We start from the raw sequence: 18,192 nt of genomic DNA, 5'->3' as shown, positions 1-18,192 counted from the left end.
CTTTCTTTCTTTCTTTCTTTCTTTCTTTCTTTCTTTCTTTCTTTCTTCATTTTTGTATTTGTTTGTAGTATCTATCACTATTTTTGCATAGTGTATTAAATACTCTGTGTAAAATCATTTTTTAAAAAAGCAATAATATTTTGGAATCTAACTGTAGATTTCCAGTCAGACAGTGACAGCTTTAACCCTACACTGTGGGAAGAACAGAGACAACAACGCATGACTGTTGCCTTTGAATTTGAAGACAAAAAGGAAGATGATGAAAATGCTGGGAAAGTTAAGGTGAACCTTTTAGCTTTTGTTTCCCCTTTCTTCTCCTTACCATTTTGTTTGTCCATTTTTCTTATTCAGATAGATTTTGGGACAAAGTCAGATAACCTCTTCAAGTCTCATGGTGGTACCTTTTATTACAGCACGCTGGGCTGGTAATTCTGGAAGCATTGGTGTGCTTCAGAATGAGACTAATGTCCCAGATCTGAGTGAGCAAATTTGAAATGCCACCTTATCCAACAGAACAACTGCATGAGAGAGATTCAAGCTGAGAGAAAGTAGAAAATAAATCTGTGTGACAGACTTCATCTAAGCACTTTATTTCATTGCTGACACACTGCACACTACAATTGTGTTTTTTTTGTTTGTTTGTTTTATTTTGTTTTGTTTTTTTAAATCACTGAGCAAAGGCATCATGCAGACTGAATGAGGCCAAAATAAACATTTCAGGAAGGGCCAACAGATTAATATGTCACATTGGCATTAAAATATTTGAAAAGCTCTGTGTCCTTGGGCTATTCAAGAAGAATTTATGAGTTTCCTTAAATTTGAGGACAAGTTTTAAAGGAGGTTAGTACCTAATGGCAGGTGATGTTCCTTAGGGAACATAACTTAAGTATTTTTCACCTCAAAGCATATTTTAAAAGATCTTTTATGGGGACTACTAACTCAAGTAACAAGATCGAATTTTAAAATATATATTTCTCCATTACTTAAATTCTTAATTATCATCAGAATTGATTTAGATTTTATCAACATTGCATTACATGTTGTTGTCATGGTAACATCTTGAATCTCTCATTTACTTTCTATAATATTGTATGTGTACTTATTCTATCATGGCTACTAACAGCTCTCACTCTTAGTGACTAATTTCCTTTATAATTGCATATATGCTCTATTAATAAAGCTAGATTGTATGTTGTATTCTTCTCTGTCCTCTCCACACTGTCTAATCTTTATTTATTAAATCAGCACATGACCACTCACTGGCAAGGCCTACCAATATCGTTATGGAAAACCCAAAATGGATTCCCAAATCCGAAATAACGATTTTGTTAAAGATTTGGGTTTTTAAAAAAATGTCTCTGGATAGTTGATTAGTGCTGTCTAACAACCAAAGAGACATCTTTTTGAACTTGTGAATTCCTAGAAAAAATAATGCTAAACTAAAAACAAACAAACCTTCAGAACATTTCTGTTCTTTTAAGGATTTCATGCGTTAAATCCAGAACCAATGGATGATGCATTCTAAACCAGAATTCTGATTCATTTTTAGATTTCATTGAATTAACAAACATTACATGCTTCTTCCTGAAATTCTGTATTCAAAGAATTCAAGAAGAAAGTGCATTTAATACTCTGGTATATGTGTCAATGAAAACATAAAATACAGTAAATGCTAACAATTATTTAGAAGCCCTGTTTGTGTGTTATGTGTTCAAGATTGTTTATAATCAGAGTAGGTTCATTATACTTTAGAGTGTTTTTTTTCTCTGCGTTTATTTACATTTGGTTTATTTATGTATTAACAAAACAATGTTTGTTTCAAAATCTCAGACTACTCAGTTTTAACTAATTTGAATATTTCCAATGCCATTGGCTATTGGGCAAATTAGAGCACAAACAAACTTCTAAATAAATCATCATGGAAGTATGATGAATAGAATATATTGTAATATTACACTAAATTAATCACACTTTTCTGGTTCATTACATGTACGTTAAATTTATCACCATTTTACCTTTAATTTACATGAAATTTAAAAAGGAATCATTGACCTACGCTTTCAACTTTCAAATGGACTAGAGTATAATGCCCTACTTATAGTCTGTGTAGTGTAGTACGAATGCTGCATTGTGTGAAGAAATTGTGACCCTTTAGCAGTCATATAAAATTAGTACTGTTTTATACATGGATTTAAAACTAATTTTATGATTATTGTTTTAAATGCATAACTCAGAGTGAAAGAAAAAACTGAGAGTAGAAAAATGATAAAGTGAAAGTATTGCTACAGTGCTCCTCTTTCTCCCAGAAAATGGAGATTCCTTCTCCCACAGGATCTCTCCTGCCAAGCCCCCTGGGAAAGGGGCCAGCGTGGGATTACTCTCCAACCTGCCAGACTGTCTGGCGATTGCTGCACACCATGGGCCAGGTGTGATCAGCAGATCCAAGATATGCCCGTCCCCCAGAATGACCCACAGCTGGCATGGGGTTGTATAAGTGGCCTCCAGCAGGAAAGGAGCATGTGTACTCCATTGCCAGTTGCAGCACAATCCACCACTCTTCCCTCTCTAAGTGGCAGACAGGTAGGCCTAGGTGTCTGGGGTAGGAGAATCTCCCATGTAGAGGCAACCTTGGAACAGTGGTTTATGGGGTATGTTCTGCATGATTTGGGATAAGAAATGTTGATCACATAGAAACCTTCAAATTGCCAGTGTTTGACCTCAATTTAACCTTTTGTTTATTGATATTTGCAATGGGACGGGGAGGACTAAGTCAGAAGGGAGGGAATATCAATGTGAGGTGCCTATTGTTGGGATATCTGGCATGGTTTTTTAGTTGGGTGCTTTATTTTCATTTTATTTTATTTTATTTTTCTCTTTCATTTAAAGTGTGGGAATACCAATAGTTGGGCAGAATGTTGATGACACTATTGATATATTCTAAATTGTCCCCTCCACATATATGCACATTTTTTATACTGTGAATTCTGGGGAAAATTAAATAGCTATACCTTAATTCTTAAAATAGCATGAGATTTGAATTGAGATTTGCTGATAGTGGCCTTTAAGCACAAAGATAGACATCTACTGAAAAGCATCAATTTCTTTTAATTTGAAGACACAGATCATATGAATTCCTGTAAGAGAAGATTGAATTGGGAGTCGTGGCAAATAGGGCTTCCTTGTCTCTATGGTTGGGTGTTTTAAGAGGTGGGAGGGGAAATGTGTCTTACTAGAATATGAAAAACACTGCATGTCTTGTAAACTTTACTATCCACATGTAATGGACTAGATAGTTGTCTGTTGTCTTATATTTTTGCTACAATATAAGGCAAGCTGAGAATGCATTTTCCTAACTAAAACTACTATAAGTTTGTTTTCTTTGAAAAACATTCCACTCAATTCTCAGAGTAATATAATATTTAACAGTCAATGATCAAAGTATCAACTATTATTTCTCTTACTGGAATTTACAATCAAATCAAATTAGAATTTAATCATGATGTGAAATATAATATATTATATAATATATTATAATGTATAAAAAACATAGTTCTGTGTGAATTCAAGGTATCATTTCTAAATGCTCTGAATGCCCTGGCTATTAACCTTAAGTAATTCTTTATTGTTATTTTTGGGGGTCTCCAACATCTTGCAACTGCTATTTGCATTTACTGCACTTTATTTAGATCTAAGATATGAAGAATGCTGTAAAAAATTTGTTTTTCAAAATTAAAGTAAGTTTTAGTAAAAATCTTGCATTTTAATAAAATGTATACGTGAAGTGAGCAAATACTTTATAGTGAGTGATAAACACAACAGTTTTCGAGAATATAATTGATTTTCCCACCTATGTGTATAATAAACAAATTTATATTTTTTTATCTCTGATTGGAATAAGGGAATATTTATAGTCTATATATTTAGATATACTGAACTATTAGTATAATAGTTTATAATCATGTTTATTCATTTCTGATGCACTGCATATATCCATTGAAAAATAAAGCAAAGTAATCTATAAATGCGCATAAAACATGCTTGCATAGAGCTTACAAACATAATACAATTATAAAATACATTTTCATCTTAAAAAAAACTATAAAATATTGTGTTACTTAGTTTTTTAAAAAATATATTTTATTTCACTATTTAACTCAGAGAAATTCACATTTTAGGCTTACAGTATTTCTTCCACAATATTGCACAAATATGTGCTGCACCCATACAAGGGAATATCTCTGAGCTAAGTAACACTTGGGTAGCATAAGCATGGGAGCCAAAAGACCTAAGTTAGAGTCTTGCATCTATTACCTATGTAATCTTAGACAAGTTATTTACATGGTCTGAGCAATACTTTTCCTTCTGTAAAGTGACAACAGCTTCTGCAATGGGTTATAAAACTTGGGTGAGATTTTATTATAATGATTATATAATAATTATTAATCATGTATTATTTAGCATATAAATATTAATATTTAAACCTATAGAACTAATAATAAATGTTTATGTAAATAATAATAAATTAAATATCCCTATAAAACATTTAACATGGTGGCTGGCACATGGTAGATACTGAATAAATGATAACTATTGCTATGTATAAATGAAAAAAGATCCAGACAGTTACAGATATTATGTTTAGACATATACTGAGTAGAGTCTAGATCACCAATGGAATCCAGATTTTTAAAATACATTAAGTAAAATGTGACATTAGAAATAGTATCTAATCTCTGCACAGAGTTTACAGATTTTCAAAGAACCTTCGCATTTTTCACATTTTAGCTCCAGATTAACCCAAGCTTGTAGGAAAGATATTATCATTTCCATTTTACATGAGTAGAAACAACAGAAAGATTAGTGGATGATAGCTAGTTGGGAATCAATCTATGTCTTAAATTTAAATCTACTGACTCATTACTAGCTAATAGGCTAGTAAATGAGAAGCAAGGAGCTTATGCTTTGGGTGAAACAAACCCGAGCTTCATAAGACCTGGAACTCCCTCAATTTAAGGAGGGTCCTCTTTCAGGAAAAGAATATAAAATGACTCTATAAATAATAGAGCCCCTCTCAAGACACTGGAAGAGGTGTGTAGGTAAACAGCATTTGTTGCACAGCAAATCTATTCCTAGATTTAAATGTTGAAATAAAATTTTCAAACATATTCCGGTAATGTGGCCAAAATATCGTATGTGCTTGTTTATAAAATAACCAGGCCGGGCACGGTGGCTCACACCTGTAATCCCAGCACTTTGGGAGGTTGAAGCGGGCAGATCACCTGAGATAGGGAGTTTGAAACCAGCCTGACCAACATGGAGAAACCCCATCTCTACCAAAAATACAAAATTAGCCGGGCTTGGTGGCGCATGCCTGTAATCCCAGCTACTCGGGAGGCTGAGGCAGGAGAATCACTTGAACCTGGGAGGCAGAAGTTGCAGTGAGCTGAGATTGCACCATTGTACTCCAGCCTGGGCAACAAGAGTGAAATTCCATCTCAAAAATAAAAATAAAAATAAATAAAATAAAATAACCAGAAAATATTATGTAGTACCATGGCAAATAGTGATCTAATTGTGTCAGATGGGACATAGCATCTAACAAAAAATACATTACATTATTCAATGAAATATTTAATTCAATTAAGGAAGAATATTTCACATTTCTTTTGCCTTCCATTCAATTTATAAGTCTAGGTTTAATGTTGGGGATTTTTTAAGTTGCATAGACTTTAATTCAATGCCCTACTTTTGCTTATTTTTTATTCACATATAGCTGGTTATAAAAAAATAAAATGTTCTTAATTGGCATGATAGTCACAGCATTCTACAATTTACATTTTAATGTAATTTTTTTTTACTTCTAGCACTTTGATGTCAAGTACTTTTAAACAAGTTCAATGATATAATTTAAAAATTAGACTTAATTTATGATTAACATTTTAATACCAATTTAAACAACAGATCTAAGAATGCATGCATCCCAATGGACTTTGTCTAGTAGTCATATCATTCCTTTTATGTTTATTTAAGAATACATTACAAATTAAGTACCCTGGGATTTATTTATATTACGGTCTACAACTTATACTTTTTTTCTGTAAATTCTAACCTTGTCTTGGGTTATATTTTTGTAGCTATATTTCTATATATTATCAATGTAATCCTTATTTATTTGGAAGTTTAAAGAGATTGAACTACATTTAAACAACACTTACATTAACAAAATTATCTGGTTTTTCATTTATTTTCCAAATAGTTACTGGAATAATAATTTTATATTTTTAATATTAAAAGGAATGTTAGAAATCATCTAGTGAAGTCCAATTCCAGTATTTGATGAGAAAAAAATGAGCCACAAGGAAGACAAAATTCTGAGAATAACAACACAGTTGGTGGATTTGCTAAAACTGCAGATGGGCAAAAGTGTTTGAATTCGTATTCATAATTTTCGGATCTATATCACCATCATAGTTTCTTACATCCCATGAATTACAAGGCTGTGTGGGGGCGGGGGTGGATATGCCCCTCCCTATTTCTTTTTTTCTCTCCCTTTTCCACTCTTCCTCTTCCTTTACTGCTTCTCTTTCACCTTCTCTCCTCCTAGCCTCCCACCCCCACAAACACTTTCCACAGACACATTGCCACCACAATCACATAAATCATTTCATTTTGTAAAGTTGATTCTACTCAGATGCAAAACATGATTGTCAGACCAAGCCAGGCCAAGTAAATTCTTTTTTTTTTCTAGTCCCTTTTAATTAGCATACACAGCTTGAACTTATTCTATTTTAAATATAGTATAACAAGTACCCTGATGGTGAAATATTCTATATGGAATGTCTGATATTTTCTCTTTCTAAATTTATGGCTAAGAATAGTCATTAACATGTGTTCTGAGAAGTTAGATTGATACCCTAAAATGAATTCAAGAATGGAATAAGTAGCTGTATAGATAAAAGCCAGAATTTATACGTGTACCTAAAATAACTTAGAAAGTGGTCCCAATTTTTAATTTCTCTTCATTATATTATTCAAGAAGCATGTTTCTTAGGGTACAAAGTAAATATAAAAACCAGCCTGAAGCATTTTTTCCCTTAGGGATTAATGAGAATTAGCTATCCTACTTTTTGATATAACACACTAACATAAAGCTAATGCTTATTTGGGCAGCAGATATTGTCGACACTCCATTTTTCAATATGTGACTCATAAATCTTTTGGGGTCTCCTCCCATCACCTGCATTGGTACTCAAAAGATACTCTTACTATCAACATTATTACTTATAAATATTAAAATAGGGAAGAGAACAGTGTCTAAAATAGGGAAGAGAAAGTAAGAAAGCAGCTGATATAACCTGATTAAATTTTTCAAATTACCAATCACTTAAGTGTTCTGACCTACTGCTATTTCAGCCATCTATAGGGTAGGTCTAAAGATAGAACATAATTCAAAATTAGTTTATAATCCAGAAGGGTGGGAAGGGGTGAGAAGTCCCACAAGGCTGAATATGAGAACACTATGCGTTCTACTCTATAACAGAGTTTCTTAGCCAGCTCAACACTCACTGTATTGCATTTGGTTATACTACTGAATATAAAATGGGGTAGTTTTGTGAACATGCTTGCTGAAGTTACTTTATGTTAAATTTCTTTTTGTAAACTTCTAGGTTGAAATAAACCTAAAACGATATCCAACTCCTTACCCAGAGGATTTAAAGAATATGGTAAAATCTGTTCAAAATCTGGTGGGTAAGCCAAGCCATGGAGTGCGTGTTGAGAATTCAAATCCAACTGCTAACACGGAGCAAACTGTGAAAGAAAAATATGAACACAAGTGGCCGGTAGCCCCAAAGGAGATTACAGTGGAGGTATTTGAAGGTTATTGGTAATTGCCAGTGTGGTTTGGATTTTTTTGGAATTTTAAATACTTTTTTTAACTGAATAGCTCTTCCTTGATAAGTGTATTTTTTCCTGAAATATAAATGATAAAATATAAACTATGAGGGTTACATTTAATAAATCCAGAAAAATGATGCCCTCATGGCCTAAAATCATTAACATAGCTCCAGAAGTACCAATACACACAGAATGAAAAAGTTCGTCACCCAGCAAGGCCTGGCCAGTGAGTGCACTATATCACATTAGTGATATTATTTTGGCTACCCCAAACTTTTGTTGTATCATTCATTAAGAAAGACTAATCCAAGATTTTCCATTCTCCAAATCCCATAAAATTCCTAATTAGATCTAGAACACAATTTTTTAAATGTTTTTATCTTTGGGTTACAACTTTTCTAGGAAACACTAATTAAAAATAAAAAGAAAATAACTTTGAAATTTAGATTTATGGAATCTAGTCATGTGAAGCTATTTCCTGTATTTTAGAATGAGTTAGAAATTCATCCTTATTGATTTTGTGGTCTGAAAAGAATTCAACTACACTTACACCACCTCTACTATTTCATCAACTCTTCAGCTAATTTGGTTATCATCTTTTTATCTTCATTAGAAACATAATTGATATTAGTACATCTGTAAGTTCACGTAACTACTTCTCAAAAATCTAAATCTAGATTAGCAAAACTCTTTTACAAATCTGCATTTCAGAGCATCAATTTGTTGCATTTATTAAACACCAACTGTATGTGTAGTACTGTGCTAAATACTGTGAGAGAAAAAAAAAGAAATATAAAATGTGTCCATAATCCCCCAATAAGTTAAAGCCTGGCTAGATACACTTAAGACACATAAAACAATTAAAGAGCATATTATGTAAAATATGATCACATGGTTGGTCAAGTGATGGAGAATATAATGCTCCAAGTTTAGTTTAGACTGTGTGTTAAAGATAGGGTCATTCTGTTAAAGTGGAAAAGGGAAGAGGGTATTCCAGGCAAAGGGAAGATCTTGAGCAAAAATAAGCATAGTGTACACATCTGCCAGCAGAGGTACCAGCCTACCCCAGAGGAGGGGAATACAGCTAGACTTCTAAGGAAAAAAAAAACGAACATTCATTTTCATTGTTTTTTGCTTATAAAATCAGTATTATTAAACTTTTTCTTTCCAAAATATTATACATATGTTATAGTAAAGCAACAGACTGTTCTTTTATCTCAAAGATATTGCTGCAATATAAAGAGGAAGGAAAACAACATTTAGGAGATACACACTAAATACATACATGTACATTTTATATTTAAATATCCTGTAATCACAATTTAACATCAAAAAAACTAGTGGTCATGAAAGTCTGTAAACTGGATACTTTTACTCGAAAATCAGATTCTAAAATGCCTTAATGCAGGGATGGGATAGATGAGGATTTGGTCATGAATTTAATAATAAATTTTAAAAGTGTCCCACAATCAGGTCAAGCGTAACAAATCCAAAATTAGATTTAATGTTTCCTTTGCAAACTTGCTTTTGTTTTTACTTTTGTGTTCCATATTTTTATCTCACTAGCACCATTATCTTCTGTTTCACTCCAGCTAGAAATTTGAGAGGTGTCCTGATTTCTTTTTCCTTCTTTCTCTCTACTTCCTGCCTCTTCCAAATAATTACCAAAGCCTGTGCATTTTTCACCTAAGTGTATCATTTCTGCATCCTCAGGCTCTCAACTCTGTCCTGCATTACTATAAAAAATACCCATTTCTTGGCTTCTCTTGTTCCCTGCCTCCTCGTTGCCTTGTCAACGATCTTTCTAAAACAGAATTCTAATCATTTCCTTGCCCTCCTTAAAAACACTACAATGACTTTTTATTGCCAAGGCTAAGATTAAAGCTCAACTTTGAGCTTTAAATTTGTCTGTGTGAATTTGCACCACCCCTTTCTTAGCTTTCTTCTACTAAGCTTTTCCTCTTGAACAGAAATTTCACTGGTAATTTCAATACTTTATCTAAAATTGAGATTCTAGATCTTCGCTTCCTAACTTTTAACCGACCTAGAGCAAGAAGGAACTGTTGCTTTCTGTATTACCCTTCTGTCTCAAACTAACTGCAGAGTAAAGGGCCACCCTCTATTTTTCAATGCCCCGATTTAATAAATGCGCATAACCAAGCTGATCAGTGCATACTAAGCATTTATAATATGTTTTGCACTTGTATGCCATTTTTGTGTGTTGTTGTTATTAGTTCACACTGCCAAGGCTATGGAAGAGGGTATTATACACTGCATTATATATTTATTCATGTGATTAAATACAGAAAACCAAAAAATAAAAGAATAAAGGTAGGCAGGACCAGGAGTGGAAAACAGAAAAGATAAATAAGCTAAAAAGACTACAAATGCAACTAAGGGGAAAAAAGGTAAATAAATATTTATTGCTCACTTTCATTTTGCCAACTATATGCCAATGGTTTTAACAGACATTATGTCAGATAAAGAACAGACCTAGCAGAGCCATAAGAGGAAGGAGGAGAGGAAGATTTTCTTTTATAATGCCTCGTGGACTTTGCATTTGCCTCTCCTCAGATCTCTTTTTATGGCCAGCACGTCCTCATCCTTCCAGTTACAGCTTAAAAGTCACCTCAGCAGGAAGGCCATCCCTGATCACCCTGATCAGTTGGATCCTCTGATATTCTCTATCACGTCATATTATCACATTAAATATAATGGACGGCTATGATTACTTTTTTTCTTGACCTCAGACTGTGAGTTTCATGAAGGCAGAGACTTCCAAAAATGTCCTGCATTTTTCACTTTGCTAGAAGACTTAGCCCAGTTTTTTTCAATTTTCCTCAATAGAGGAACATCTTTCTTCCTGTAACAGAAAATTGTCAGTTACCCTCAAAATTTAACTTAAATTACTTTTATTCATGCTAGGCCTCGACTCTCAAAAGCTCAGAAACAAGCTTGCTTTCTTTCCTTTGACTTCTACCCGTGGCTTCTTTTCTTTATGGCAGTAGCAGCCAAGATGTAGTCTGAACAATGGAAGGGCAATTGTGTGAAAAAGAAAATTTTACCTTTTATTTCCCTCCCACTTCTGTCTTCTCACAAGAAAGAAAATATGGTTTAATGTGCTTACAGTGGAATCCCACTAGATTCTGTTTTCTACCAAAAACTTCCTCTGTCTTTGCCCACAGAAGTAGTCCCCAAAACTTTACCCACTTTTCCAAAAGAAACTCAATTCCTCCAGCCTCTATAAAAGAATTTATAGAAACAAAATTGGTGATTTATTTCCTTTGTTGGATAGTTACCTTTGCTTTGTGAAGCCATCTGAGAAATGAGTGATCTTAGGATAGACAATACAGCATACACGGTATCACATAGAAGACCTGTGAGGAGCACAGATCCCAGTTCAAATCCTGTCTCTACCATTTATTAAGTTTGTGATTTAGAATTATGATTTTTACCTCACTGAGCCTCCATTTCCTTATCTGCAGAACAAAAATGATGATAATAATAAATAATTTAAATGCCACATAATGATAAAAAATAAGGTGGTCTTTTAAATAATCAACAAAGTTAATATAGATAGAGTGTTTAGTATAGAAGCACAGCAGCAGATGTAATCAATGCCGTGTAATTTATGGCCATTATCATCATTGTCATCATCATTATCATCACTTTGTTCATAAGGGTAAGAGAATCTACTTGTCAGTGCAAATTTGTCACTCTTGTCTCAATAATGTTATTCTAAGAAGAAATACAAGTTCATAATTAGCTGATAATCATCCTCTCTGCTTGGTCACTAAGGCTGTTTTCAATTCACAATAGAAATTCTTGAACAGGCTCAAAAACTTGAACCTGAGTCAAACCAGAGCTACCATGCAGAGTTCCAGTCATAATTTTGGTATACAAGTTTGAAAACCTAATCAATGCAAACAAGATGACCTGAGGACTGAACGTGCAGAGCATAAGAGAAAAAAAAAGAAAAAAACCGTAATTATGTTAAAATTCTGTGCTTGTACAACCAGCTGGTTTGCTTTTCTGTGTTTCTATTCTATTTTTGTTTTTCTTTTGAATAAAACAAAATTCCCACTCTTGTAATTAGGTATCATAGAAATATTTTTAAATTATTATATCAACAAATAACTTAACTTTAGATTCACAGATTGTTAGTACTAGACAGGAATTGGCACTAATTCTTACTATGATTACTTTCACTTTGATAATGATAATGCCCAGAGAAATACACTGACTTGCCCAAGGTAGCTTGACTAATAAAATATAAAAATAGAAATAGGATGGAAATATGATACTTTGTAACAAATTTTTTTGGCAAGTCAACATGTTTTATGCCTTTCATGGCACTGTTTCTCAAACTCATATCTTTTTATAAATTTTTCCAAAGGAATGTAAAGGCATTTATCCTCCATTCTGTCACCCTAAAACTTTGTCATGCATTTCTTATGCTAAATCTTTGAAATAATTTTTAAAATCAATCAAAATAAAGAAAATATGGCCTTTATAAAAGAATTTATAAAATCAAAGTCAGCAGTTAATTTCTTTTGCTGCGTAGTTAGCTTTGCTCTGTGAAGCCCAGGTGAGAAATGAGCTTTTCTTAGGATAGGCAATAGGGCATACATAGTATCCCATAGAAGACCTTTGAGTAGCAAATATAGCCTCTTCAACTACTGAATTTTGGATTCTACTCCTTTTCCTATTCTCTTTGCAACTTGATACATTGTTTTAAGTTCTTCATGTGCTCACAGCTGAGCTCACCAGGAGGCAGCACAAGGTAAGGAAAAATCACTGAAATAGAGCCCAATACGGTGCTGGATCTTTATCTAATCATCTGTGTAACCTAGGCCTAAGCTGAGTCTCAGAACCCACCTCTAGAAAACAAAGATGTTAGACTAAATGGTCTTCCCATTTTCTTTTATTGAAATATTCTATTTTTGAAAAATAACAAGTAACAGATATACCCAGGTTTTTCGGGCAAATATTTCTATACAAACCTAAGCCAAAAGAATCCCAAAAGATTGAACTTAAACCAAGAGTTAAAGAAATGGACATGCTTCTCTGCAATAACCAAAGACCTGAGCATGTCACTATGGGGGTCCTTGGCAATATATTATATTTATAGTAAGAGTTGCTGCCTGTTCATTATACCAACCGATTAAAGACAGGACTTTTTAAATTTATGATATTTTTGTCCTCAAGTGTATTTTTTCTCTGATTTAACAAAATATTTCTAAGTATTTTGCATTAGTGCTCCAAACTCACAAGATACTAATGAATTAAAAAGCTGAAAAATTCTTATTTGAATTAAAATTAATCTTAAGGGAAAATAAGACATAATGATAGCTACTATGCATAAATACATACTTATGGGCATAAATATGGCATTTTTATATCTAGAAGTAAGTGAGAATTTGGTATTTTACCTTCCCCTAATGCTCTCCACACTACGTGGTTAACTGAGAATAGTAATTTAAATGGTGGAAGTTGAAAATTCATGGGTTTTCTACATGTTTGTTTGTCATTATGAAGTTATAGTAGTGTATCGATATTGCTTATTACACTCAAATAAGGAATATCGAATGAAGATTTGGTGCCCTCGGTTAGGTTTGAGAAAACCAGGAACCTTTGGAAAAAGACATGATGGAACTTGAGAAATTGAGGTGATGATCACTTGGGAAACAGTAGAAAGTTAGGAGGAAAGTGGTGGGAAGAGCAGAATTTATAGGACCCGACAGTGAATTAATACAGCTAGAGATGCACAAAAAAGAAAATTTTATCTGGTCAGTGATATACTGTCCTCTTAAAACTCTTAAGAGAATTCACCACTAGAACAATTACATATGTATATATTTGTGTGAATTGTACTGCTCATATATGGCTTATCATAATTCAGTCTGGTGTTCTAATGAGTTATATCTCATCTCTCCAACTAGATTTTAAACTCCCAGAGGGTACCGGCCACATTTTATCTTTCTTTGGAATCTCCACGGTTCATTGCACAGTGCCAGCCATATAAACAATATGCAAAAAATGGACTCACTTACATTAGAAAAAAACTTTTTTTAGTGCTTAACTCAGAGATACATATGAATTCTAGAGTCACATTTTTGAATCTGAGCCAAATAAAGATACTGCCACTTTGGTTAACCATTGTTAAAATGTTTACTTTCCTTGTCCTGTATTATTATATCTCTCAGGATTCTTTTGTTCATCCAGCTAATGAAATGAGGATTGGGGAACTTCACCCTTCATTAGCTGAGACCCCTCTGTACCCACCCAAACTTGTTCTGCTAGGGAAGGACAAAAAAGGTAACATTGTGAGCCCAATGTGGAAAATATGCTACAAATGCATGTGCATGATGAATCAGCAGTTGTAAATTATGATACACTGTTGTCTATACAAATATTTTACAAATTTGCATCTCTAACCTTAATCGGTATGGTTTCCATTTTTCATACTTGCTTTTCTGTGTAACTGCCAGTGTCAAAGCATTATAACATTTTCCCCTTTAAATTTCAGAATCAACTGATGAGTCTGAAGTTGACAAAACTCACTGTCTGAATAACAGTGTTTCCTCAGGCACTTACTCAGACTACTCGCCTTCCCAGGCTTCCTCAGGATCCTCTAACACCCGGGTTAAAGTGGGGTCCTTGCAGACAACAGCTAAAGATGCAGTACATAATTCTTTGTGGGGTAACAGGTGTGTTTGGAATTCCCTCCTTTTGTTCCCCAATGTTTATTTTCAGCAACTTTTTAAAAAATGGAATCTTCTTAATTTTGGAATTGTGTTCAGCACACAAGTGGCCTAGAAGACAGAAGGGGCAGGTAAGCAAATGTTCGCCTCGGATTGCCAAGAACAGATGAATCCACCTTACAGGGCAAGGCCATTAGTTAAGGAAAACATGATAGGAGGTAACAGGATGGGATGGTAGAACAAAACGTTTAAAAAATTTAAAAATTGTGTTTGCTCACTGATACTTATTGATGAGATATGGATGTTTTACCATGCAAAATGGCGTTATGGATTAAAATAAAATGCCAGTAAAGCATTTATGTGCCTGATACAGAGTAAGTGTTCAATAAATTTTCATTGCTATCATCATCATCATAATTTTATCACCACCTGGAAAAGTTAGGATGTATTTTAAAGCACTTAATCTTTCCAAAATGCCTCCTCCTCTATATCAGTCTAATTTTACAGATGAAAAAACAAAAACCACACACGGAGCACAATAAAGTGACTCAATAAGGCAGTATTTTCCCAGTTCTAATTTCATTTTATAACTTGTTGCTGTGTTTTACACTACAAATAGCAAATTAAAATTGTCATATGATATAGGGAGTCAATAACTTTTACTCATATTTTACTGATAATATTGCCACTGTTGGCAGTGTCTTCTTTAGTAATTCATGAGTAACTTTTCCTATTCATTGATACTCATAATAAAAAATCTTAACTCTTTCAGTTTGTAAATTCATTATTTGCATTATTTGAGTATTTGCTAGAAATAACATGGTCAATGGTATAAACATGCCAGTGATCTAAAGTCGTAATATAACTTACATTCTACAAAAAGATATCTAAATACACTCCTTATACAATAGCATTTAGTGTCTTCAAAACCTACCCTCAAATAAAAGTTATCTGAAGACAATTTAACTTCAATAGATACAGCAAGCATTTGTAAGAAAGGTACTCTCCGCCAATAGTTTGAAATGTACCAAATCAGAATCTCCAGGAATGGGTACCAGGAATTATATGATTCTAATTATCAGTCAGGTTTCAGGACCATTACTTAAGAACTACATATTTCCTTCATTCATTCCTTCAACGGTTATGTATTTAATACCTACTGTCGAGACCATATACAATACATGTAATAATAAGTAAATTATATAGTATATTACAAGGTGATTATTTCTAGGAAAAAATAAAAGTTAAAGCAGGGTAAAGGGATGGATTTTTTTTAATATAAAATTATACTATCTTAATCATAAGACAAGTGAGGATTATTGATCAGTTAAACAAAGGATGATGGCTTTCTTTCCTACTGGTTCTCTTTCTACCAAAGACCCAACTCTACGTCCTTTTCAATTTCTTCTTCCCATTGTGTTCACAGGATTGCACCATCTTTCCCACAACCTCTCGATGCAAAGCCATTACTCAGCCAGCGAGAGGCTGTTCCCCCAGGGAATATACCACAGCGTCCTGACCGGCTGCCAATGAGTGATGCTTTCAATGACAACTGGACTGATGGCTCACATTATGACAACACAGGGTTTGTTGCTGAGGAAACCACCGCTGAGAATGCCAACAGTAATCCTCTCTTAAGTTCGAAATCTAGAAGCACATCTTCGCATGGACGCAGGCCTTTGATCAGGCAAGATAGGATTGTTGGTGTTCCCCTGGAACTTGAGCAGTCTACACACAGACACACACCAGAAACAGAAGTGCCTCCTTCCAATCCTTGGCAGAATTGGACCAGAACCCCTAGTCCGTTTGAAGACAGGACCGCTTTTCCTTCCAAATTAGAGACAACCCCCACTACTAGCCCATTACCTGAGAGGAAAGAACATATAAAGGAATCTACTGAAATACCTAGTCCTTTTTCTCCAGGCGTACCATGGGAGTATCATGATTCCAATCCCAACAGGAGTCTTAGTAATGTCTTTTCTCAAATCCACTGCCGCCCGGAATCTTCTAAAGGTGTTATTTCAATTAGCAAAAGCACAGAGAGGCTTTCTCCCCTAATGAAAGATATCAAGTCCAATAAATTCAAAAAGTCACAGAGTATCGATGAGATTGACATTGGTACATACAAAGTGTATAACATACCATTAGAAAACTATGCTACTGCGAGTGATCACTTAGGAAGCCACGAACGACCAGATAAGATGCTGGGACCAGAGCATGGTATGTCCAGTATGTCTCGAAGCCAGTCAGTCCCGATGCTGGATGATGAGATGCTCACCTACGGAAGTAGTAAAGGGCCACAACAACAAAAAGCTTCTATGACAAAAAAAGTCTATCAATTTGACCAAAGCTTCAATCCTCAAGGATCAGTGGAAGTGAAAGCCGAAAAGAGGATACCACCCCCTTTTCAACACAATCCTGAGTACGTGCAACAGGCCAGCAAAAACATCGCCAAGGATTTGATTAGTCCTAGAGCTTACAGAGGATACCCACCGATGGAGCAGATATTTTCATTTTCTCAGCCATCTGTGAACGAGGATGCTGTGGTGAATGCCCAGTTCGCAAGCCAAGGGGCCAGGGCAGGCTTCCTGAGAAGGGCCGACTCCCTGGTGAGCGCCACAGAAATGGCCATGTTTAGAAGGGTCAATGAGCCTCACGAGCTGCCCCCAACTGATAGGTACGGCAGACCTCCATATAGGGGAGGGCTGGATCGCCAAAGCAGCGTTACAGTGACTGAGTCCCAGTTCCTGAAAAGGAATGGCAGGTATGAAGATGAACACCCTTCATATCAAGAAGTGAAAGCTCAGGCGGGAAGTTTTCCAGTTAAAAACCTTACCCAGAGGAGGCCATTGTCTGCAAGAAGCTACAGTACAGAGAGTTACGGTGCCTCCCAAACCAGGCCAGTTTCAGCTAGGCCTACTATGGCAGCTCTTTTGGAAAAAATACCATCTGACTATAACTTGGGTAACTATGTTGACAAGCCATCAGATAACAGTGATTTAAAGACGAGGCCTACTGTGAAGGGAGAGGAGAGCTGTGGTAAAATGCCTGCAGACTGGAGACAACAGCTGCTTAGACATATAGAAGCTAGACGGTTAGACAGGGTATGTCTGGCATTTCTCTGTAAGAATATCCCTCCTGCCTTTAGTATTACTTTATTGGCATTTTTAAGCACATGTAGTGAAGCATGAACTACGTGAATGAATTAGATGATCAGTATTTATATTGTGGGGGAAATGGATCATAATAGTCTTTCATGGCTCTGACTAAATGCTCTCTGAGAGTTCATAACCTGCAGGGGCGTTATTCATCAAATCTAACCTAAATATTGTTAGTAAGAAAGAATTTGCCTCCATTAGAGGGGATGGTGCTTCAACTGCTTTCTAGCCATTAAGGCAAAATGCCTCTCCTAGGACACAAAACTGTTCTCTAGTGACCTAAAGAGTATGATTTTTATTGAACCTATAAAAAGGGAATATTTCCCCCATTTCTGAATGGACTCACTTATATTAAAGTCAGGCCTAATTTGTTTATAAAATTTGCACATAGTTACTGCTATGGGACTGCTAGTTATTATATCTAATGAGCAATA

The 18,192-nt window shown here is 34.7% G+C and overlaps 1 protein-coding gene across 9 annotated transcripts in view; it reads left to right on the top strand.

Moving 5' to 3' along the window:
• Positions 1-18,192, top strand: part of LRRC7 (leucine rich repeat containing 7) — a 566,189-nt gene that overhangs the window by 463,184 nt on the left and 84,813 nt on the right. For 8 of the 9 annotated variants that reach the window (XM_032297104.1, XM_032297099.1, XM_032297097.1 and 5 more), the window contains exons 16-21: positions 158-282; positions 2,332-2,580; positions 7,668-7,868; positions 14,103-14,214; positions 14,426-14,606; positions 16,027-17,704. In XM_032297104.1, coding sequence (XP_032152995.1) covers positions 158-282; positions 2,332-2,580; positions 7,668-7,868; positions 14,103-14,214; positions 14,426-14,606; positions 16,027-17,704 — 2,546 coding nt within the window. The remainder of the gene's footprint in view (positions 1-157; positions 283-2,331; positions 2,581-7,667; positions 7,869-14,102; positions 14,215-14,425; positions 14,607-16,026; positions 17,705-18,192) is intronic. The other variant, XM_032297103.1, reaches the window with a different exon arrangement.

Source organism: Sapajus apella, unplaced genomic scaffold (assembly GCF_009761245.1).
Source record: "Sapajus apella isolate SASKATOON/1434 unplaced genomic scaffold, GSC_monkey_1.0 scaffold36, whole genome shotgun sequence".
Classification (NCBI taxonomy): domain Eukaryota; kingdom Metazoa; phylum Chordata; class Mammalia; order Primates; family Cebidae; genus Sapajus; species Sapajus apella.
The sequence above is the reverse complement of the archived record's forward strand: the minus strand, read 5'-3'. Positions and strand labels throughout refer to the sequence as shown.